Raw genomic sequence first — 25,616 nt, 5'->3', positions numbered from 1 at the left:
GTTGCTGAGGTTGACCTCAAACTTGGGATCCCCTTACCTCAGCCTCCCTAGTCTCTGGATTGCAGTTGTGCACCATTGCACCCAACTTCCTCAATCATTTTAATCCTTTGAGCTCTTGATTCAGTCTAGAAGAACGGAATAACTCCCTTAACATCAGAGAACTGCAGGTGCAGAGTATGTAGAATACATATTAAGACTCTAATTTTCTCAGTACCACATAAAAGTAAAATAAAGATGATGTGTCCACCGAAAACTAAAAAATAAATATTAAAAAATTCTCTCTCTCTCTTTAAAAAAAGAAAAAAAGACTCTAGTTTTTCCATAGAAAATAAAATAAAACATATGTCTTTTTTATGAGGCAGCAAGAATTTGTTTGACTTGACCAGAAACTTACTTAATCTTTTTATCTTAAATAGCTAATCATATGCTTTATGAGTTTAAGTGCACTTCACTGGTTTTCTTGAATTTTGAGAGGATAGTTTTCTTATTTGTATATGAAAAATAACTCCAAGAGGATAAATATGCTCAAATCTTTGATTCTGCACAAAACAGGAATATTTTATACTCAAACAAATATTTATTCTGTTTTTCCAAAACCAGAATATTAAATGAATAATATATAAAATTAAATATGTATGTGTATGTGTGTACATATATATGTATATATGGGTATATGCATATTTTATTATATTTGTGTGTGTGTGTGTGTGTGTGTGCACACACGTGCATGCTGGGGTTTGTACCCATGGCGGTGAGCTGAATAATCTTGATAGTACAAATTATAAAGGCCTTGAATAATTGGAGAAGGCAAAATATGTATTTCTTTTCATAGAAAGATGGTATGAATAGATGCTTTACCCTTTGCTGTCTCTTCCCAAATCCACAAAAAATAAGTGAAAAGCCTAGGACCAATTTCATCCATAGACTCCTCAAAAAGCTCAGGAATAAATGGGTGTGGTGGCACATGCCTATAATCTCAGTTACTCAGGAGGCTGAGAGGCAGATGGCAAGTTCAAAGCCAGCCTTGGCCATCTAGTGAGTCCTTTTCTTAAAATAAAAATAAAAAAGCACTGGGATGTAGCTCAGTGGTAAAGCACTCATGGGCTCAACCCCAAGTACTTACATAAAATAACTGCAATTTCAAATCCCCAGCACTGCAAAAACAAGCGTACACTGAGGAGTTAGAGGCGCGGGGGAATCTTTGAACATGTGTGAGGTGGGAAAGGGGGAAACAGCTCAGATAAATATCTCTGGTTAAAAGTCTGGTTAAGAAGCAGGCAGATCACTTCCTAGATTCTACTACTGGCCAACTGCTTCTTTTTCAGCTCTTTGATTTTTTTAAAATGAGGTTTATTCTTCACAGTGGGTGGAACAGAGTGGCTCTGGATTGGGAATCACTAGGCACAGCAGCACCTAAGGAACCTTCCCCCAGTGGGGGGATCAGGTGGTGTCAGCATGCAGGATGCAGAGACAGCCACTTTTCTCCCTTATCTTTGGTAATGCTGGCAGCCAGCCTTCACCTCCAGGGTGGAGAGACTGGCTATGGTTTCTTCTGGGGAATCTGGTCATCCCAAAGAGAAAGTAAAAAACAGTCTTTCAGAGACAGAGCTTCCCCAACTAAACAGTTCAGCCAAATCAGTAAACCCATAGAGAAGCCATGCACTTTGGAGCTTTTTTTCTTTAAAAAAAGTATTTATTTTTTTAGTTATAGGTGGACACAAATACATGTTTTTTAATGTGGTGCTAAGGATTGAACCCAGTGCCTCACACATGCTAGGCAAGTGCTCTACCTCTGAGCCACAACCTCAGCCCCCTACTTTGAGCTTTTAATCATTTTGTTAGAGTCCCACATTTTTTTGGAAATAGTCTCACTGAAACATACACTTACCATATAACTGGTCCATTTAGAGAGTATAATTCAATGGTTTTTAGTATATTCAGAGTTGTGCAACTATTATATTACCAATTTAAAAATATTTTCATTACCCGCAAAGGTAAACTGCATTTATTAGCAATCATTCCATTCCCCAAAATCTCTCAGTACTAGGTAACTGCTAATTTACCTTCTGTCTCCATAGATTTGTTGTGCCACTCTTAATACCCACAGACAACCAAGGGTTATTAGAAATCTGAGAAAAGCCACCATCTCAAAAGAGAGAGAACAACAACAAAATTAATTGGAGGAAACAGATTATGAAGGGAGAAGGAGAAGCTAAAAAAAATCCCACCCCACACCCCAACTATCATTGATATCCTCAGTTACCTTACTGAAATTATGAAATAAAAGGAGACACTGAAACAAAAACAAAACAAAAAAGAGGGATAATCAGGATAAGAAAGAGGTCTTGACAAGTAAAAATATAATAGTAGAGCTGATTCAATAAGGATTGTATGAAACTTTGAGGAGATCTCATAAAAATAGAGAAAAAAGACAATGGATGGGAAAAAAATCAACAGATGAGTATGGCAGCTCCAATATTCAAATAAGATCATAATGAGAGAATAGAAAGAAAGAGGTAAGGAAATATCAAGAAAATTGATGATTAACAAAAACCCCAAAAAGAAAAAAAAATTCCTAAACCTAAAGGACTTAAGTGTATAGACTGAAAAGTTACACTGAGTATAGTTTAAGATAGATGAAAATAAACGCTACTGCAAGTCACTTCATTCTGAAAAAGAGTTTTAAACTTTTAGAGAAGGGTAGAAAATAGATTACATAAAGTATATAAGGCAGATAACTTTAAACTTCTACTTGTGTATCTTGAAGGTGATAGAATAATGCCTTTGAAAATCTGAAGGAAAACTATATAGCAAAATAAACTTTTATACCTTACTAAACTATTAATCATCAGTAAGCTTAGCATGAAGACATTTTCAGACATTTTCTTGGAAGATTTACTTCCCATGAGTCCTGTTCTCAAAAAAGATACTAGAGGATACATTCCACAAAAACAGGGGGATAAACTAAAAAGAGGACAATGTGAAAACTATGAAGCAGGTAAAGCAACATCAGAGACAAACAGTAAAGGGGGAGGAAGTTCCAGGATGACAGTTGTACATGAGGCATAGAGAATGAACTGGATCAAGTCATAAAGCTCTGGGGACAAGTCCCTGCTGCAGCATCTGATACATCTGAGCCAACTGGAAATTTTGAACAGTTTGATATTTAATCAATAAAAAGTATGCAGACAAATCAGTAAACAAGCAATATGGTACAGAACATATTTTTTTTCCTTTGAGGAAAAACACAAGGAAAAGTAATGAGACATTACTACAGAGCATAGTTGTAAGTACTGTTCATGACATAATAAGGTAAATAACAAGCTAAGCAAAATCATGATACAACCCTACTAAGAGGATAGAGTGGTGAAAAGGGTTAGTATAGAGGTAGCGGTAATAAAAGGGAGCTATGCAATCCTCGTCCAAAGTGAGAACAAAAACCTGGAAATAGTAACAAAAACATCTTATTTAGAGAGTTGGAAAGAACCCTCTAAATAAAAATCACACAAAAACAGGTGATTACCTTTGATGCAGAGGATATGGGAGTAGCAAATGGATGGGCTGGTGATTTTCATAATAGTCCCTGAAGAACTATTTGGCTGTAAAATAAATCTTTGATAAAAATAAAATCTAACAAAACATGAAGAGATGAAGAGTATATTTAGTGCTATGGAAATAAATATGACATAATATAAAATGGCATGTACACGATGATGTTATTTAACAATAAACCATATATATCTAGAAAGAGTCTATCTGGGGTTTAGTTAGGCATTAGTAATTGTGTTAAGTTGGTGGGATAACTTTTCTTTTACAAATTCTATGTATGATGAAGTTCTTATATAACTTTCATAATCAGAAAATGAATTAACAAAAAATCATTATTTATCATACACTAAAATTGGTTTACAATTTTTTCTACCATTCAATGCTAACCACTTCTAAAGTCATAAACAAAAGATCCTGAATAGCTGGTGTTTTCTTTCTTTCTTCTTCTTTTTTTTTCAGAAACATTATATATTCAATATAGAAATATTGGAAATGTTATAAAGAAGCTTTCTAAAAATTATTAATCAATCAAATGTAAATAGTTTCTCTACTCAGTGTCATGAATTTCTGACATAATCTTTGCAACATAATAAAAAATACTTTGTTATTATCAATTCTGGGAAAATGAGAAAAAAATATTTAAATATCTAAAGTTACTGCCTGAATAAAAAAAAGTTGATCCTTTAAAATTTGTGGTGTCAGACATTTGCATTACAATGACTTTTCCTTTTTTTAAAATTAATTAATTTTATGATGACTTTAAATTTAACATTTGAGGAGTGAAACACAACCAGTTCTGTGGTCCAATTCTCTCTCATTTTTTTTTTTTGTGCTGAAGATTGAATCCAGTGCCTCACACACGCTAGGCAAGTGTTCTACCACTGAGCTACAACCCAGTCCTGTGGGCTAATTCTTGAGGCATCTCATACAACATTTCAAAGATCTAATTTAAAATATAATAAAATATTAATGTCTTAATAAACTATTAAATAGGAAAAAAAGAGCCCCCCCCCCGCCCCCGAATCTTGTTCTGTAACTCAAAGCAAAAGAAAATGTTATTTGGAAGTCTCTGTATGAAAACAAATACCGAAAATACTTAAATATCTCTGACAACATTTGCATAAAACTTTGTCTTATCTGTAGGATGCTCTGTTTCAAATCCACTTCGATAGAGTGGGCTTTTAGTTTGAGGGGTAAATGATCCTGTGGGTGGTATTTTAGCTGCAGCAGTCTAAATAATTACTTCAGAAGCAGAAAATCTGTTTCATTAAAAAATTCTTTTTTCCCCCCTGCTTCATTAAAAAGAAATCATCCTAGCCTACATAACAGCCAGCACTCCCTGGCTTTGCTCACAGAACCCAAAATTTTGATTTTGGTACTGGGTGGAGATCAGTAGTGCTGGGTCCAGGACATGCTGCCCCAAATAGGAAGGTCAACATTAGGAAGGTCGCTTCCTGACCTTCCCTCACCCTTCTTCCCTGAAACTGGTCAAAGACTCTCACTTAAGAGGCACTCTCCCTAAACCTGCAGGAAAGGAACACCTTTACCTCTTAAAACATAGGGACACAGAAGACTATGAACAGACATGACTTGCTAAATCTCCCCCAGTTTATGTTATCAGATCACATCACTTCCTGTCCAATCTTTGTCAAACTTAGCCTAAAAACCACACAGGTGGCTGCTTCTGTGGGACTTTATTTCTGAAGGCTTCGATGCCACAGAAAACTAAATAAATTTTTATGCTTTCCTTTTTGTTCACCTGTCTTTTGTTAAAGTGGCTTCCTCCATGAACCCAGTGAAAGGCAACGACAATAATTATCTTCCCCTCCTACTGCTGTTCCGGGAAGGCAAGGCTCTTCCCAGCCCACTTTGCAACTTGGAGCAGCCACATGACACATTTCTGGCCACGAGCTGTTCAGAGGATGCTGCTGAAGGCACAGGGGGGCAAACTCTCCCGAGAGCTCTGCAATGAGAAACCACCCTCCTATCTTTCCCCCTTGGCTCTATTTCCTTTCTGCATGAGTCCCTTGGGTGAGGACATGTCTGAAGCTATGCAAGCCGTTTTGTGACCAAGGACCAAAAAATAAGAGCAAAAACCAAAAAAGTGAAGGATGGTGGAGCAGAAAGATGGAAAGAATGTGGAACCTAGAGGATATCACTGGGAATCTGTACCCTGGGGGGACTGTAGACCTCTGGACTTCATATCAATTTTTTTTTTTTAGACAACATGCTCAATCTTTTTTAGTGTCATAACATTCATGGCACTTGAAAAATTCATTTTAAAAATGAATTTAAAATCTGTCTTAACCACTGGAACTGCCCTTTGGGGAACATGGAGGAGACTGCTGCCCAAGGTGAATTACCCCGGGGGTCTTCACTGCCCCCCACCCCTCACCACCTTGAAGACTGAGGGAGAAGGATCTCTGCACATCTGTTCATGGCTCACAGCAGGCTCAACAGACAGGTGGGAACGTTTGAGATGAGGAGCACGGCTGAAATCACTGTGACTGACACCCAGGCTCACTTTTGCTTGACAATGCAGCAACGAGACTCATAAAATACCTTCTCTACCAACATGTAGATGCAACCAACACTGACCTAGCCCAACCCCCTTTCACGGACTCGACTATCTGCTTGTACTCTTTTTTTTTTTTTTTTTTGGTCAGCTATGGGACCATTTGACTGTGATCATATTTCATGAGGTTAAAATAGGAATACTTTTTTTTTTTTAAATTGGTACCAGGGATTGGACTCAGGGGCACTCAACCAATGAGTCATATCCCAGACCTTTTTTTATTTTATTTAGAGACCAGGTCTCATTGAGTTGCTTACTGCCTCATTACTGCTGAGGCTGGCTTTGAACTTATAATCCTCCTGCCTCAGCCTCCCCAGTCTCTGGGATTACAGGCGTATGCCACCACGCCCGGCCGAAATAGGAATACTTTAAAATGATACATCTGAGAATATATTCATAGTGGTTGAGTAATTACAGATTTTAAAGGAAAAAAGCTTTATTAGTACAGTAAAGTTCATTTTGTGTGTCAAATTATTATATTTTTATACAGTTTTAGGTTTGTATACACCATGTTCTTGGCAAAAATTGATTTTTCTATTTACCTATCATTTATGTTTCTAAATAAGTCCCTTTTGTTAACTCCACCAGTGCAAACCTGACAGGGATGATGCTATATTAAATAAAATAATACCTATGAAGTGTTTGCCAGACTACATGGTATAGAGTAGGCATCTAATACATGTGTTTTGGGATTATCATAAATCAAAATGTAAGAATTATGCATTAAATAATGGTAGTCAGTTTAAAAAATTCTCTTCTATATTGGTGCTCTGAAAAGACATGGACATTATTAGACAAATGCTATAAACTATGAAGTTCTCACCATCCCCCCCCGCCCCCATCATGTAATTATTTCAATCTGAGGCCAGCTCTCTGGTGACCTATCTTCCTGTTTTGGCAAAGAAGTGCCACACTCAAGTTACATCTGAGAGCTGCAGGCTCTTCAACAAAAATATCCAATTCCCTGGTTCCCCACAGTTCATACTGAGAGGGCTTTATATGGTGCCCCTTGTTTATCAAGAGCTGTTTTCATGTCACTGAGGCAAGGAAATGAATTTAAAATCTGTCTTAACCACGGGATGATACATGAAACGAATGATAATCAAGAGCAAATTGGAGAACTCTGTTTCACAGCACCTGGGCTGATGAGCTCAAGGCATCTGTTTGAATTTGAAAATTCAGACATATTAATTATTGTTGCAAATGTGGATAGGAGCAAGTGATCAATACACATCTTCCTGGAATTAAATTCTTCATACAATGGCATTTTCATTTTTCATTGGGGATCCCTTCTTAGTTCAACCAAGCATAAGCACTCAAATGTTGCATTTGGATAATTAAGAAACGTTTTTCTGAGCACTTATGCCAAAGACTGTGAACGATAATAACCATCAGGATTATGCTGTTTAGCCCTCTGGCATGCTTCCTTTAGTGCCAGGATCATAGCCAGCTCTGCACTGGTCATCTTGCCTAACTCTGTCCTCTGAACTCTCGTTGTACAGATCTTTTGTTGAACTGAATACCACTTTCTTTCCACTGCATTGATTTTTACAAACACTGTAGTTTCTTAGGAGCAAATATTTTCCACCTTTTCCAACTTCTCTAGCATCTTATCCACTGTCCTGTGACTAGAAGGCCTGACCCAAATGTTGGGATATAAAATTAAAGTATGCAAGAATATATTGAGAGATGTGGCAAATATCCTAGCTTGAGATGCTGAGACAAAGCAATGTCCATTTGGAGAATTTAGAACTTTCTGGTGGGCTGGTGGGGCAGGACCAATGTAAGTTGATTTGATGAGGGTTGAGAAAACACTATGAAGGTAAAATGAATTGACTCATGCCCTCAGCTATCAGAGAACACATCTAGTTCACCACAGTAGGCTAACTTCAAGGACTTATGTTTGATTCCTAGGGTAAGACAAACAGGGGTGGGGCTGGGCTGAGGGAAGAAAGTAAGTATGCAAGAGAGCTTTAAGTTAAAATAGGATCTGGGCACAGTGGCACATATCTGTTATCCCAGCAACTTGGGAGGCTGAGGCAGGAGGATCGCAAGTTTGAGGCTAGTCTTGGCAATTTAGTGAGGGCCTAAGCAACTTAGTGAGACTCTGTTTCAAAACAAAAAATAAAAAGGGCTGTGGGATGTGGCTTAGTAGTAAAGTGCCTCTAGGTTCAATCCCTAGGATGACCAAAAAAAAAGTTAAAACAGGAAGAGTATCTATAAAATATCAAGTCTAAGCATAACAAGTAAAAGTGCTTTCTCCATGTGTCATGAAGCGGTCCTGGTGGGAGATGGCAGGGTCTGCTGGGAGACAAGGAGCAATGGTGGCTCTCAATGGGACTGGACTTGTTTATATGCACCCAGGGAGCACTAGGGACTTACAGGTAAACCTGGACAGTACTTGCCAGGGCACTTGGCATCTGTCATTGCAGGTGGAACAAGTACCAGTGAAATCTGGGCATTTGACTAGAATCCCCATTTGTTCCCATATGTACGTGAGACTTGGTAAAACTCTGGTTACATGGAAAGTTGAAGAGATACCAAAGTTAAAAAGCATCATCAGCGTGGCCACTGCCATCTTATCAGCACTTGATCCCAGGCCTTCCCTTATGTGGGGCTTGCCTGTGCAGCATGATGGTATTGGGAAGACCTCAGTTACTTCCCAACTTACTGTCGTGTGATGAGATGCTTGTCAAAACTAAAATACAGAGAACTCAGTGAAACAGAGCACATTACGTTGTGTGCATGTATGACTGTCACAATGAACCCCACTATTATGTATAATTATAACTTACTCATAAAAACACGAAATGCAAAGAATATGAAATAACCTTCTAAGCCCATTCACCCCAATCAGAAACCTGCTTAGTATAGATTCATCCATTATTGGTGATTTTGTCTATCTTGAAAGAGCTGCCTGGAAGGAGGCATCAGGAATTGTAGGCCGTGGCCTTGGTCCTGCTATTTAGTTATGCTGTCGCCTGAAAATCCTCACTTAGCACCTTTTCTAGTCCTCTTTGGGTTTACAGACAAGGAAGCAGAGGCAGATATGTCTAATTTTATTGACAATCTATACTTAAGCTTTAAGAAAAGATATATACCTATTAGAAGGGCAGAAGATGAGGAGAGGCTCACAGAAACAAAACTTTGGAGTTAGAAGGCACACAGACAGGCAGTAAGCAACTCAGCAAACTCAGGAGACCCAAAACCTAAGCCACTGGGAAAAACAAGGAAAAATACAGCCAGGTGAATAGCCTGCTCTAAGCCAGCAGAAGACTGAAAGGTTTTAATTTAATTTAATTTTTATTATTATTTTCTTCTTTTTTTTATTTTGTGGACATGTTTTTATTTCTCTTCTATGAGTAGAGTTTTTAGATCATATGGTAAGTATATATTTAACTTTTTAAGAAATTGCCACACTGTTTTCTGAAGTGGCAGCACCTCCTTATGACCCAAGAGCAGTGCTGTCACATTGTGATCTTAACTGGTATCACCCCCATAACCAATGACTATGAACATCTTTTCATGTGCTTTTAAGCCATTTGTAATTCTTCTTTTATAAAGTGCTTATTCAAGCTATTGCAATCATTACTTTCTGATGAGACCATAGAACAGGATCTATGGACTGAGAGACACAGGAAGGAATTGAGGAATTGAAGAGAGAAAGATAGATAAATAGATAGATAGATAGATAGATAGTTAGAGAATATACATTATTAGATGCTGAAAGACCTAGTCTCTTTCCTGTCAAATGTCCCAGGAGGCTGCCAGCCAGGACTTACCTATCAAACAAGAAACTGGAATCATCTCTATAGTCAGTGTGGCCAGCTCAACAGCAAAGATTGAAAGATACTAATATTGGTTCCATCATAAGGTCCCATCCAAGCCTTTTAGTAGAGCTTGGCCACTGACCCAAACACCTGACTCGTGTGTCCAATATGAAAGATGCAGGCTAAAACAAACAGGAAAAGGCAAAAAGGGAGAGGATTGAGACCAAAAAGGGAGAGGAGACAAGAATCAGGGCAAGACCGAAATTACAATCCTCGTAACCTTGGAGAGAAATGAGAAGCAATGACAGCCATGAAATAAAGAAAGCTGGCTGAGCCAAAAACAAAACCTCAGGGAAGAAAAAGAATTCTTAGACAACAGGGTAACGGAAATTAAAAATGGAGTTGAAGGATTAGGAGATAAAGTTGAGGAAACAGAATAGAAACAGAATAGAACAGAAAAATGAACAGATCAAAATGAAGAGAGAAAAGTAAATATGTTGGAAGACAAATCCAGAAGATTCTACATGCATAAAAGGAAGAAGAAGAAAAAGAGGAGGAAATTAAAAAAAAAATTAAGAAAAATTCCCCATACTTTAAAAACATAAGTTTGCAGATGGAGAATGCTCTGGGTGCTTCCTACACTGGGGTGAAAACAGACCTATACCAAGGAGCTCCATCGTGAAACACTGAGAGAAAACTGGAAAGATTCTGGGAAGATGATACAGGTCATCATTAGGAAATTGGGAATCAGAACAGTACTGGATTTCCCAAGTAATTGGGAGGGAAAAGATAATGAGCAAAGCCTTCAAAATTTTGGAGGGGAAAAAAAAGTTTACAATATAGAATTTAATACTAGCTACCCTTATCAATTAAGTGTGAGGGTTACAATAAGAGATAGACATATGAGTCCTCTAGGATTTTTCCTCTACTGTACTTCACCAGAATGAGGGAGTGAACCAACAGAGGAAGATGTATATGACAAACAGGGGAACCAACACAGACAGGTGACTACGATCCTTACAACAATGGAGAAGGGAGATCCCCCCAGTAACAACCATGCAGCAAGCCCTAGAGGACGGCTAGTCCAGACCGGGGCAGGTCAGAGACTCTGGGGGGAACTTCTGCAAGAAAATGAAACGAACAGAAGCTAATGCATTTAAATGGTATGAGAAGCAATCAAGGCAATTGGTGAAGAACATGGATTTCCATTAAAGAAAAAAAATAAAAAACTAAAGAAAGTACAAGACAACTCTCTGTTACAGGGGAAAGCTGAGTAATATAGGAAAGAAAAATTACAGTATAGTTGACTTTCTGTTCTGCAGATGGGGAATCCTCAGAGTTAACCAACTATGAGTTGAAAATTTTTGAAAAAAACAATTGCACTTGTACTGAACATGTACAACTTATGTCTTGTCATTATTCCCTTAGCAATACTGTATAACAGCTATTTATATAGCAATTTCATTGCATTAGGTATTATAAGTAATCTAGAGATGATTTGAAGTATACAGAGGGAAGTGTGTAGATTATATGCAAACACTGCATGATTTTATATCCAGGATTTAAACACTGATTTTGGCATTCACAGGGGGTCTTGTAACTCCAGTCCCCCTGGATAATAAAGGATGACTGTACACCATAATATTTACACAGCCATAATGAATACTCAATATTGATCTAAGTGCCATGATGACGTAGGTATACTATGAAGCAGAAAATGTGGTGTGGGAGGCAATGGAAGCAGAAGAGTGCATGTATGTGGTAGGGATAAAGTGGGGAAAAGACATCAATCTTCATTTTCTTGAAGGAGAAGTTATTAGCTAAGGCCTAAACCTGAATGATGAAGAAAGAGCAACATAAGCGTGCTATTTAGAGATATGGAATTAATTGCAAAGGAATTAGCTAAGAGTGTTGAACTTCGCTGCATCTAGGGACAGTCAAGTGTGCGGGAGGTGGACAAGGATCTGTTCTTTTTCCTAACAAAATATATAAGCTCTCTGTTAAACTCTGCACATAATTTTGAAGCAAAACCAAAACAGATAAAATGGCTGGGTGACATAATGTTAAAAGGTTCCTTACATTTCCAAAGCTCTGTGATTCTTTTAGGGTAAGTTTTGTTACTGAGATTGGAAAAGCATCAAGGGTGGGCAGGGAAAAGGCAAAGAAGTAAACACTTGATCCATTTCCCAAACAAGCCTTGACTTGATCTTAGAATGCTGCCCTCTCTCCTGTCACAACTCAGTGATAACAAAGAAAATGTCCAGTAACAGCAGTTGGAATTAATAGGGCACTGGCTTAGGAGCACTCACATATAAATAAAAGACAAAACACCTGTCCCCACGCTAAATACTTAAATCTCAGAAGCACCTTTCCAGTGAGATGAGAGATCAATGAAAAGACAGAGAAAAGCTGCCATTTTTTTTTTTTTCTCCAAGTGATCAGGATGAAATTTTCATTTTATCTGAATTCTTCATTTAATAAAAAATCTGGACATTTTCAAGTTCTTTTGTGAACTTCCAAACACTAACTTTTAATGTGGCTGGCCAGAAAAATAATGAACTCCTTTCCATCATAATATAGTTCATCTTTATTTATCTATCCTTGAAAACAAGCTATTAAATAATTACATTTTGGATTAATACTATCCTGAATTGAGAGTTTATCATTGTCTCCTAATTCCCTCATTCCACTCACCTAATTCTCCTGATGCCCATAACTATCATGAACTAAAAGCAAAAGACAGCTTGTGGTAGATGAGCTTGGTCTGCCTGTGGGGAGGCAGAGCAGGGTCAGGGCTCTGGAGTCAGTGAATCCTTAGCATCAGGTTTCCTCTGGTGGACTTCTGCCGTGGAATCCTTTCCCCTAAAGATCAACAACTCATCTAAATGACAGGTTATCGAGCTGGCTGCTGTGGAGATAATTCCGTAGGTTAACAGAGGGATTAAACAGAGGACGTCAGGGATCCATTTTCTTCTTCCCTTGGAGAAAATTACATTGGCTGCTCTTCCTGTATGTTTAAGGTCTATCAGGGAAACAAACTTAAATTTGGGATTCTGGCAGAGTCCTGAATTGAGGGCCCCTGGATGGAGCGGGACATAACATGAGCCTTGAAAAGTTCACCCATCGTGCATCTCTCAGAAGGCCCAAACTGACCTTTAAGTGGAGCAGGGAAGTCGAAGAAGCAGGGAATCTTAAAGAGAATTTCTGTGCTTGGCTAGAGAATCAGGGATCTTTGTAGAAGCAGAAGGTCCAAGACCAGATGCTGAGCATAAGTGCAGTTTGGCCTCAGGTCAGAGGGGTTGAGCTGGGAAGCAGATTTGGATGGGCGGGCACATTTCCTTGGGGACTGTTACTACCTTAAGGTAAGGGTGCTTTTGCTTAGGACTCATTCAGAGATCCTGTCCTCTTTAATGTAATGTGAAAATGCATTCACTTTGTGTGGTTTATATTTTGAGCAATAGATGTTATATATTAATTCCTTGGAATATCCCAGCTGTGGTTCAGCTGAGCCACAGGCAAAGACATTGCTTCATTTCTTGATCGGATAGCGAGAAAGAGTTTATCTCCAAAATCCTTTTCTTATACTCTAAGAATCCCTTCAGAAGCTTTCTAAAAGGAAGGTTTCAGGGCCCTCTTTCTAGAAGCAAATACCTGGATGTAGGAAATAGTCACATTGAGAAGCATTTCTCTAGAGTGCCAATGGAGGAGGGATGGAGAATTGGTGGCTCTACAGAGATCCACCTGCAAACCACTCTTCCAAGATGCAGTATAGTGGCTAATGTCAAGGAAATAAAGATGATAAAGATGGAGGTTTTTTTTTTTTTTTTGTTAAGTTAGAGTATCCAAAGCCTGGATGATTTCCCCTTTTTCTTTTTTTGCAATATGACTTATCCATAAATTAGATCCATTAGAAAACATCTTACTAATACAGGAAAAGCACCTGGAAATACTATCATGCACTAATTCCTGAAGAAATAAGTGTGCATTCTTTGAATTAGTGCTGAATCTTAAATAATTCTTCATAAAATGTCAGATATCTGAAAAATTCACTTCAATTTCCTGCCCATGCAGAAATATGTGAGGAATCATGTGAAAAGCTAATCACTTAGCTTTACAGAGGCAGTTCCACAGTTTATTAAAAAAAAAAAAAAAGACCATCTGGTAAACTCCAGCTGCAAACTGGAGGTGATGTAAATCCAATCCCCCCTTTTTCTGGGGGTGGGGAGGGGAAGCTAAATGAACAGGCATCTTGTGAAGTGTCTGGAAGGTCCGATGTTCTGTGAATGTGTCCAAGCCACAAAGGGAGAGAGATGTGACCCCTCCCCTAGGCTTTCTGGTACTCCCAGCATGCCTACAACAGTCTTAATTCCTGATATGAGACATTCTTCTCTTGGGAATAAAGCAGGGTTTTGCTTCAGGATCCTCAGGAATGTCCTTCTCCTCTAAACATGTGTCATCATTTTCTTGGCGACCTAGTTTCCTGACACTGGGAAAAAAGTTGGCTAAATCCTGCCTTAGCTGTACCCCCTCCATGATGTGTGTGTGTGTTCCAGGCTGAAATGTATTGAATTGATGAGAGGGGATGCAGTGGTGGCTTCAGACACCAGGTATTGGCAATAAAAGTCGAGTCTTTTTCGGGGGCATGCCTGATGGCTCTTCTTCCATGCTGTGTCAGCTGCCTTGTCAGAGGCAGACTTACCTGGATTCCTCAGTCTTACAGACTTCCAATTCTCCAAAGAACTTTTCTATCTATTCCATGTGTCTGGAATTAGCTAAGACATCTCTGAGTATTTAGAACCTATCAGTACCAGGGAAAGCATTACTGTCAGATTTGTTGGTAAATACTGTGGTCTGTAATTGAACAGATCATCCAAAAAAAAAAAATTACAGCTACTTTACATACTATCATTACACTGGCATGATAATAAATTGGTTCTATGATTCCTTTCATAAGAGTATACATGATTCCTGTTCTTGCATGCCCTCTCCCTCTGTAAAGCTTTGATCTTTGTAATTATTATTATTATTTTTAAAGATCTTACATCTACCTGGCTTTTGCTCTGCTCATGAGGCCATTATTTACATCCTGTCTCAGCTGTACTTTGCAACACTAGGGTTGAGAGTGGGCAAACTGCATTCCCCAGATCCTCATGCCCCTTTGCTGGGTTCTGCTCTTTAGGGAATGGGTGAGGTGAGAAGAGGAGTGAAGTCTCTGGCTCTCTTCCCCTCATTTCCCACCTCTCAAGCGGTAGAGGCCGTGTTCCTGCCTCTACCCCAACTCTTTAGGTAGCGCTCTTCTACACTGTCCCTGAGTCTAAGCTCTTGAAGGTGTCAGGGCTAATGCCGTGAGCTGCTTCTTGTGGGTATTTATCTGGATTTCTGCAACTTCCCCCATTCTTCTTCCAGTTTCCCCATACTCTGTAACCAATTCCCTTCAAAATTCCAAGTTTGTTTTCTGTTTTCTTGACTGAACTCTGACTAATAAAATACCCACTGGTGGCTTTTGTAAACAAACACCCCCCCCCCACACACACACGCCCTATGTTTTGTCCCAGATAGTGAAACTTAGAGGGAAGGTACAAGGTGTTGACACCTTGAAGCACTTGGCTTTTTTTTTGTACTCGGAATTGAACCCATAAGTGCTTTACCACTGAGATACATCCCCAGTCCTTTTTAAAAATTAGCTCTTTTTAGTTATGCATGACAGTAGAATCTACAAATCTTAGCCATGAGGAAATTTATCCATAGGGACCACCATTTTAAAAATCCATTCTTGTGTCCTATATCATACTAACATAATTCCAAGAAAGTAGTGCTCAATAAATTTGAGTTGAATGGAGGTCATTTAAGATTTGTGTTATCAATTTGATCATTACCTATTTAAGGAACAACTCTTATGCCTGACTCCTTGTGTTTCCATAGAAACTTCTATTAGACTGGTACTCTTGCTCTCTGCCTCTTCACCTGTTCTTCCCCAGAAGACATAGAACTTACTCTTCTACAACATTGAAAGAAGAAACTGGCATGTTAGTTTCCTGCAAGCTCCCTCAGTCATTTTTATTTTTTGAAAGAAAAACATTTATTCCATCTCCAATCCAGTCTCACAACCTAAGGGCAAGAGCATCTTCTCCCAAGGCTTTTTTAGTACATTCAAGTTAGTGCGCGGTGCCTCTGCCCTCCCCATACTCCAAAACTAGTTGAATATTTACATAAAGCTGGGTGTTCTCATTAGGCAAAGTCCCTCCCTGCTGTCCTGGTAGGAGCAAGAAGGAAGTGCTGTCCAGCTCTGCTTGGGGCGGGCAGCAGCCCCACCCCTGCTATGGCTGTCAGGGAGGGAGGGAACCAGCCCAGAGGTGGTTGGCACAGTGGCGACCCCAGAGGATTCAGCATTGAGTTTGGCCTGGCCTGAGGCCTAGCAAGGGACAAGGGGGCAGACCTGAATGAGGATGCAGGGAGCCTGAGCCAGCATTAGACACAGGTACAAGGACTCCCAACCTCTGTCTTTGGCAGAAAACCCAAATAACTGGCTACTGCAGCCCAAGCTGAGCTGGGCTCCTTCAGGATGGAGGGATGCTGGGGCCCTTGGCAAAGGGGAACATCATCCACACCTTCCTGCTTCTGGCTATTCCAACAAGGTTAGCAAGTCATTAAAAGCATTGAAGGCTGGGGGTGTAGCTCAGTGATGGAGTGCTTGCCTAGCATACGCAAGGCCTTGGGTTCAAGTCCCAGAACTGTGGGGCGGAGGAGAAAGCCAATGAGAAAACATCTAACTAAAAACCCTTTCCTAAAAAATGTCCATGTGGGTCAGTGACTGCAAAGCCCCTTTGGGCACATGCACTTGGGTGTGTTCTACCAACTAGATGCAGGGGTGGGAAGGCCGGCCCTCTGGGCAGTCAGCTGCAGCAGGTGTGGCCAGAGGAGGAACTGCAGCTCCGGGAGGCAGGCCTGGAGGAAAAGTCCAGGGCAGAGGGGAGGCCCCAGGGTGCCCTCCCTGCCCACTCACTCCCTAGGACCACTCAGTACACAGTGGGCGGCTGGTAGCCCTCAGTGGGGTCCACACTCTGAGTGAAGGGTGGCTGCTGTTATCCACTGATGTGCTGGGGTATGAGGTGTAGGCCGTGTTGGGGTCTGGGGTGGGGTCTACATAGTTCTGGATAAAGCCGGGTAGCGCTGGTAGGCCAGGGAAGCCAGTGTGCCCCAGGAGAAGACAGAGGAGAAGCTGAAGGTGATCACTGCCCAAGTCGAATCAGCTCCCACCAACACATCTTCCATCTTGGTGGCTGCCCATTGGTTGGTGAGGAAGCAGAAACCAACAAATCACAGAAAGGTCCAGAGAGCTGAGAAGAGCAGGTCGCCAATGACCAGGTACTTGCGGTCAGTGGCTTTGCTGATCTAGGGAAAATAGGCGTCAACCAGAAGAAGAAGGCTGAGGCCAGGAAGGCCAGCAGGCCAATGGCTCAGCCATACTGGGAGGCGCCCTCACTGTGACTGAACACACAGTGCAGCTGGGAGGATTCAGGGGCACTGTGTATTTAGAGGACGGGCCACCACCTGCAGCTGTGACGGGAAGCACTACAGGTGGTAGGAACTGCCCCCCTTGGCCGCGCCTTAGGCTCCACTCTCTATGTTGCTGCTGCCAGTCCTTTTTAATTTTTATTTTGAGACAGGATCTTACTAAGTTTCTAAGGGTCTTGTTAACTTGTTGAGGCTAGCCTTGAATTTGGAATCCTCCTGCCTAAGTCTGAGATGCTGGGATTTTAAGCACGCACACCTGAACCCGGCTGCCACTTGGTTATTTCAACAAATGTGTTGATAGCACTTACTATGTGTCAGGAGGTGTTACATGTGCTTTCCTATCATTATTTCATTTAATCTTTAGAATAACCCACTGAGGGCAGGAGTATAATAATCTACATTTGACAAATGGGGAAACTAATGTACATAAAAGTAAAGTAACCTGTCCAATGTTAGATGGATGGAAGTAGCAATTTGAGGGCCAAAGTTGTTAATCATAACCAATCAGGCAGAGCAAGAGGAATACCTGAGGTGGTGGAGAAAGTAGGTTTGTCTGCAAGTCAGGAGTAACCAGATTATGAAGCGTAACAGCAGAGTTTGCAGAGGCCAATTCAACATTCCTCAGCAACCTGGGAATCACCTGTGAGGAGGGCTGAGAAGCCCTTGACTCGGGTCTCAGCAGAGCAGGTAGTTGTGTTAGCTCCAGCAGTTACTGCAGATGTGCCCCAACTCTTCCCTAGGGTTAGAGTTAGAAATCTGGAATCTCTAGGAAATACTTGCAACCAATTTTCATTCACAGTAAATGTTCCTGCTCACCTTGCAACATCAACAGAAGATACAGGATTTTCAAAACCAAGCAGAAACCTTTCTAACAAAAGTCTCTTCTCAATGATAAGGTAGTGACTCTAAGTCCATCTGGAGAGCTGGGAATAAAAGCTCGAGGAAATAGCTGTTTCTTGTTACTTGTGAATTTAAATTAATGGGCTATCTTTTTAAAGATGTTTGAACACTTGAACATCTTTGAAAATGAAAATCCTCACTCAAAAAATCACAAAGAGAAAAGGCAAAACAGAGGAGGAAGAAGAGAACTTGTGCAGATGTGAACAAATTTCCATTAAAAGCATCATTTAAAACTCATCTCGCCTGAGAAGCGACAACACGAATGAGCACAGCTGTGAAATGACAGCCTCATCCTCTGTCATCAGTGCTCTGGGTGGATGGCAAGGCTCCAGTTTTTAGCCACGTGGCCTTTAAAGTTACCTAATGTTGCTAAGCGTCAGTTTCTTCATCTGTAAGCTAGAAATAATAAACATACTTACCTTACAGGGACACTAGGAGAATTAAATGTCTGGATGCAGGCGAAAAGCTTAACACAGAGTCTTACTAAGGTCTCATAGTTAGTTATCGCTGTAACTGTTATAGTTATTAGATGATTACTGATGACTTATAATATATGACAGGCACTATGAGAGAAAAGTTGCCAGAGCACTGCCAATGACCTCTAGAACAAAGTCCCCCATTTTGCCCACTAGAAATACATTACGCCGTATTATGCAGCAAAAGAAGATGACTCAGATAGGGTCAGAATTCACACTAGGAAAAATGCTCTACACACAGCTCACAAAAAAGGATAAGATCAAAAGCACTTGGAGATCATGATGAAAGGATGACACAGTGAAAAGAACAAGAGATTAGGACCCTAGAAACCAGTGTCCCAGTTGGAATCTTACCAGCACCCTCGGATGTATCACTTAAGGTCTCTGCATTTCCATTTCCTTCTCTTTCAGACAAATCAAAAGAAAGGTCCCTAACTTACTTTAAGACGGCTCTATTTTCAGTGTGAGTGGTAAGCAGTTTGTGTGGAAGAGCTTGTGACTAGAGGCCACTATTCACCCTTCTCCTAGGTACTTGAAGAAGGGGGCCCAGGACTGCTGCCAGATCTGCTGGGTCAGCCTCTGAGATTTAGAACCCTGAATTTTTTTTTTTTTTTTTTTTTGCTTGCTCTCTCTCCATGTGCAAATGACCAGTGGCTTCTCCTCTGATATATCTGCCCTTCTCACAAAACTCCAAATGTCTCCAGGCTGAGTTGATTATTAAAAATAGTCACTAGCAAAACCCAGGAGTGGTTGGAGAGGTGATGCTGGTAAGGGCATCTCTGACAGAAAAAGTAAAGATAGATCTGAATGAAGTGGGCTTTTGATCCTTATGCATAATTAGAGCTTCAGCTTTGCTGCCAACTGTGCAGGAAATCACGAGAAGAATGAATATTCATGTGTGTAACTTATTTCTATAACATTAAGTTGAACTGCTCTTCATTTTGAGATAAAACTCATTTGCCTCTGTATTTCTTAGTGCTCAGTTTATACCTCCTTTAAAAGAACGGACTTCCTACCAGGAAAGAAAAATTCAACTGTTAAAAATTCAAAACTTAAATCCACTATTTTCTTGTGAAGCATATGTCCATGACAATTTCAATTCATGTCTACAATCTGCATGTTCTAATAATACAAGGCTATACAGTAGAACTTGAAAACATATACTTCCAATCAGCAGGTTAAATACACACTTTAAAGATGATTCATTTTTTTTTCTTTGCTTCCTAGTCAATTTTTGGAGAAAAAAAAATAAAGAGAAAGGATTGTAAGAGACAAATGGCATTTTTGAAGTTATAAAGAATAATCCTTAAAAAAGATAGAATTCTAAGAGACAACAGTTCCCCGGTATATAATTTAGGTATAGAAACATACAGCACTAATCAATACCTTGCAAAGTTAAGGAATCTAAAAAGACTGTCAGAATGACAATTGCTAGTTGAAGTATTTACTGCTTATTTTAGCACAGATATGAATAGCACAATGTCAAAATGAGAGAACAGACACTTTGAACAGAAAAATGATTCATAGATACAGAGAAAAATCTTACCTTGGAATTATAACATCAATATTCAACACATTTTCATTTTCTTCAATGCTTTTTCTTCCCAGGATGTTTGTATGAGATTTTAATAACTTAGTAGGTCAGCTGAGACTTAGAATAGAAGTGTGTCTACTTATTGCCTCAAAAATACCACATAGGGCAGTAAGAGAAAAAAATGATGCAAACAAAAAGATGACAATTTCTTTAGCTTGCTGGTGAGTTTCCCTGTTGAATAAATAGGTTAGGGAAATAGGGATGTGGCCTCCCTGGAATTCTTGTGCCACTACTTCTCTTTGGGGTGTTTAGCACTTCCACCTCTTTTCTTTCTTATTTCCTTAAGGCTGTGGTTGAGACTCAAGATACATTTTTCAGCTTCTTACATATATCAAGGTTAAAAGCAGAAATACCTATGAGAGCAGGCAGGTGACAACACAGAAGAATGAAGCAGACAGCAGTGACCTGGAGAGTCTAGGGTTCTCCCTTCCAGCTGACAAACCCCAGGAGGAAAAGGTCAAGTGGCCTCAAAGTTACTGACTTTCCAGATCAATCTGGGTATTTCAGTGAAGCCATTTGATTTCTGAATGTTGGTTCATTTTAAGAACATTTTGGGTTTAAGGAAATATTTGGTTCTGGGTTGCATATCCTAGACCGAGTACCTACTTGATAATAGCCTGGGCTACAGTGTTGCTGGTGGACCAGCCTAGGGAGTGCCCAGGCTGACTTCCAAGGCCAGCTTAGAGCCAACTCTCCCAGCCTTTCCATAACCTTGGTAAGCTTCCAATTCTGCTCTTCCTAAGATGAAACAGTTTCTTGTTCTTGCTACTGAACCTTGATAGATACATATAAGAGATAAAATGGCAACTTGGACATACAATGCCAAAGAAGATTTATTTGAAGCAATTTACTTCAAAAATAGAATATTTATACTCTGTTTTTGTGTATGTATAATTTGCCAAAATACATTCTGCTGTCATGTACTAAGAACAACAAATAAAAAAGGAAGAATATCATAGAGAACTGAATTTTAAATTTCCCCCATCCAAATCTATATGCTAGCCAGCATCAGTGTAAAGAAAAGTAGCAAGAATTATAGCACAGCTCTAGGAACATGCAGAGTAGAGAATATAGAGGAAGCTTTCAATACTGGGAGTCAGAAGAAGGCTAGAAGCCAGGGGAAATTCTCTTATTAATTCTCAGGAGTTTAATACTTTTGGCTAAGAGATGGGACATTTAACAGCAACAACCCGTACTACCACAAAAAACACAAGCAAAAAGCATTTTAATTTTTGTGGTGAGATTTCAGTAAATGATTTGATCATATCTAATTATATGTCCCTGATTATTATCACAGTAGCAAACTGTAGAAAAGCACCATTGAATCACATGAGATTTGTTCTTGATCTCACTGAGGACTTCCTGCCACTTTCCAGCTATCTTTCCAGTTACCATTTATTTATGCTTGAGAGACAAAGAACATTATACAGACTCCTATGTTTGGTTGCACCACACAGATAGGACCATTGCTCGACTAATTTACCTACCAAATGTGAACATCCAAGGTGCATATTAATATTAGGTATTATATATTACTTTAAGTCACTTTAAATCTTTCCAATCCAAGGAAGCTAATCATATTCAGTGACTTTTATGTAGTTCAGGTGAGTTAAATAATTTATAATAGAGTCTTATTTATTGGCCTCGAAAGCAGATAATCCAAAGGTGGGCCCAGCTGAGATCTGTGGCTCACCTTGCTGTTTTCTTCACTTTTCCACACCTAGGGTGACACCTGCCTAATTTGCTACCTCTCTGTTCCTGTATCTAACTGAGAGAGAAGGGAACAGTGATATAAAATAATCGATACAGCAAGTCCAACTACCAGGCTTTAATTTGCCAAATGACCAAGCTAGACTCTACAGATATGCATGTATTAAAAATGAAACTAGCATATTGATTCTTTTTCTGGAAGTGAACCAAGCTGCCAGTCTGGAAGTAGAAAATAACTTAGGATGTAAGAAATACTTCCACATAATTTATTTTTTTCAGCGCTGGGGATGGAACCCAGAGTCTTGTGCATTCTAGAAAAGTACTTTATAACAGAGATACAGCCCTAGCCCATAAATACGATCTTGATTCTTGAGATCTAGGTTCAACAAGAACTAGTTTAACTTACTAGTTCCTCTCCTGAAACTGAGGTTAGTCATACAAGTGTATATATAAAACTAGAAGATAAAACAGCAAAGCTCACAGATAGTGTTCTGATCTTTTTGTAAAGATGTCATTTTTCTATCACTAGAACCAATATTGAAGAGTATTCTGTTTAAAAAGGAATAAGATGAATAAATAATTACACTTTTATCGAAGAAATTTTAGTAACCTACCCTAATACTTAAATCCACATTAACTATTTGAGAGTCACTGTGTTAGTTTCCCGTGGCTGTTGGAATGAGTAATAATTTGGTGGGTTGAATCAATACAAATTTATTATATTACATCTCTGGAGATGAGAAGTCCTAAAATTTAAGCTGTTGACAGGGCTGTACTCCTTGGTGGATGTACTAGCAGAGAATCCATTTGCTTGCACTTTTCAGCTTCTAGACTCCACCTGCCTTCCTTGTTCATGGCTTCTTCCTCCATCGTCAAAGTCAGCGGCACCGCATCTTCAAATTCTTTTCTCTCTATCCTTTGCTTCTTGTGTCACATCTTCTCTGATTCTGATCCTCCTTTTTTTCCTCTCACAAAGATCTTGTGATTACACTGAACCTCTCTGGCTACATTGGCAAAGTCCTTTTAATCATATATAGTAACCTATTTATAGGTTTCAGAAATTAGGCTGTGGACAACTTTGGAGGCCATCATTCTGTTTACATAGTCACTAAGGTTGCACATACAAAAGAGAATATTGAAATATCTATGTATCTATCTGTGTAACATTCACCAAGACAGCATGCTAAAAAAAATTCATTCATGAGAAACTACTAAAATAAAACAATGAAAGATCTGTATCCTTTCATAGAACCGAGTGTAGAATTTCTACGTGACATGATTATTAGAAAGGACAGACAGGAGGCTTTCCCCCAAAATGTGTTTTGTCAAAGCAAAAATCAAGCAAGGCTTATCTCTCCGTGCATCCTAGTTGCTAGAGACAACATGTGCTTGTTCATTCAGATATTGCTTTAGGCCTAATGCTGACATGGTAATAGCCTCATGGACACTGATCATGCTAAGTGTTACCTGTTTGAATAAAGCGTAGTCCTGTCGTGTGCATAATGTTCACTGACATACAAGGAAGAAGATGAAATTGTGGTTGTCAAGGAAGCAGCTTCAAATAGTGATGGAGTGCTGGGCACCAGGTCTGGCCTGTGTCGGGATCCCAGGGCTGGGGAATGAAAGGGACACACTGTCATGAATTTCAGTAATACATGCTTGCTTTTGTATCTCTAATAACTAGAACGAGTCCAAACCATTCATTTTACATATCAGGCAGCAAATGAAATTATGAATGAACTGTGCTCTTCTGAATTACAGTAGAAATGTAAAAGAGCTGCTTGCAAACAGGTTAAACAGAAAGGAAACTGCATTAATTTCCAAAATGGCTTATGGAAATGACATTAGGGATGTTCTTTTAAAAACCTAATAAAGCGATTTATTATTTCAAAACAATGGCATAAAAACTCCTGGAAGCTTAAGGAGATAATCTGACAGAGATTAAAAGGATGACAGGCAGATGAATGAACAGAGGGCGAATCTGCTTTGCCTTCCCTATGAGATGCATGTATCTGGGAATCTCAGTATATGTAAGAAGAATTTTCAGGGCCAGAACAATTTGCTATGCCTTAATCTACAGGACCCCAAGAGTCCTCCCTTGTCAGGAAAGAGAATATTCCAGACTGAGCAGTGCAACATGCTCATCTTTTCAGAGTCTATATAAATTCTTTTCCATTTTCCCTGCAAACTGAACTAAAACATGATAATAAATTAATAAATACAATATAAGCTTCTGGCATTCCTTGTTAGGCACAACAGATTCAGAGTTTGGGATTTTTTAGTGTATAAATGGAAAAGGACTCTAAAAGGCATGATCATGTGGGTATAAGGTTGGGTTTGAATTCTTTACTTTTTTGGTTGCTGGGATCAGAACTAGGGCTTCGTGCATGCCAGGCAAGGGCTCTACCTTGTACCACTGAGTTACATTCCCCCAGCCCAGAGTTGTGCAATTGAAGGAGTATATATTTTGGGGTAGAGAGAGACACACAGGGAAAAATAGGGCATGGACAGGGCTGGACTTTGTTCAGGAGTCTAGAAAACACATTAAAATGTATAGATTGTAGAGTTCTGCCTCCAATTCAGGTGGAAATAAAGAACTGTCATGGTGAATACCAGATGATGACAGTATAAAACCATGAGTAACCAATGTGCTCAACATTCAAACCTCAGAAAGGTTTCAATTGAACATGGCATCTGTTAGCAATCTTTAGTATACTTGATCCTGACTTCATTAAATACAGAGAGAAATATGAAAACCCTTAATAATATTGAAACCTGAGTCTGAAAAATAAGCTGACATCAGATACCAGTGAATTTCTACTAATTAGAAGGCAGATGGAGCTGAATTTTAAGAATACCGAAGCAGACTTAGGTCTTAGGAATGATTAGCTCTATGAACTGAATGACAGTGAATGTAAAAATGGTCACACACTATCCAAACACTGAGCAACTGGCCCCGCCACACTGGGGAGCAACTCTTTGAAGCAAGAAACGACTTCTTTATCCTCCTGCATCTTTTTTTTTTTTTTTTTGTTAAAAAAAACAACACTGTGATGGTAGAATATGTATATATGTGACTACATGACCAATATGATTCTGTAATATATATACTCAGAAAAATGAGAAATTATATCCCATCTATGAATGATATATCAAAGTGCATAAATGCGTTCTACTGTCATATATAACTAATTAGAACAAATAATAAAACTTAAAAAAAAAAAGAATTCTAAGATGATCTGCAGCGATCCACACACTTGTATGACCTCCTTTTGAGTGTGGGAGGAACCTGAAAATATGATCCCGCGATTATTCTATGTGATCTGTCAAAAAAAGATTTTGCTGATGTAATCTTGGTTACTTTGAGTAAGGGTAACTTTTAAGTTAGTCAAAAGGGAGATTATCCAGGGGAATCTGATGTAATCATACAAAACCTTTAAATTTGGGTCTGGAGGTCTGAGACAGGAAGAGTTGAAATGCTGAGAGGACTGACTTACAAAGAATTCTGTTTGCAGTTGGAGGAAGCT

At 39.3% G+C, this 25,616-nt stretch overlaps 1 protein-coding gene and 1 pseudogene across 1 annotated transcript in view; both read right to left on the bottom strand.

Annotated features, from left to right (window-relative positions):
• The window catches only part of Pip5k1b (phosphatidylinositol-4-phosphate 5-kinase type 1 beta), a 285,854-nt gene that overhangs the window by 41,110 nt on the left and 219,128 nt on the right, over window positions 1-25,616 (bottom strand). The window contains exon 13 of the mRNA XM_076843452.2: window positions 23,557-23,701. Within this exon, the coding sequence (XP_076699567.2) occupies window positions 23,557-23,701 (145 nt within the window). The remainder of the gene's footprint in view (window positions 1-23,556; window positions 23,702-25,616) is intronic.
• Window positions 16,911-22,959, bottom strand: LOC143392084 (putative synaptogyrin-2 like protein pseudogene; annotated as a pseudogene).

Source organism: Callospermophilus lateralis, chromosome 2 (genome assembly GCF_048772815.1).
Source record: "Callospermophilus lateralis isolate mCalLat2 chromosome 2, mCalLat2.hap1, whole genome shotgun sequence".
NCBI classification, from domain to species: domain Eukaryota; kingdom Metazoa; phylum Chordata; class Mammalia; order Rodentia; family Sciuridae; genus Callospermophilus; species Callospermophilus lateralis.
This window is presented reverse-complemented; position numbering and strand designations above follow the sequence as displayed.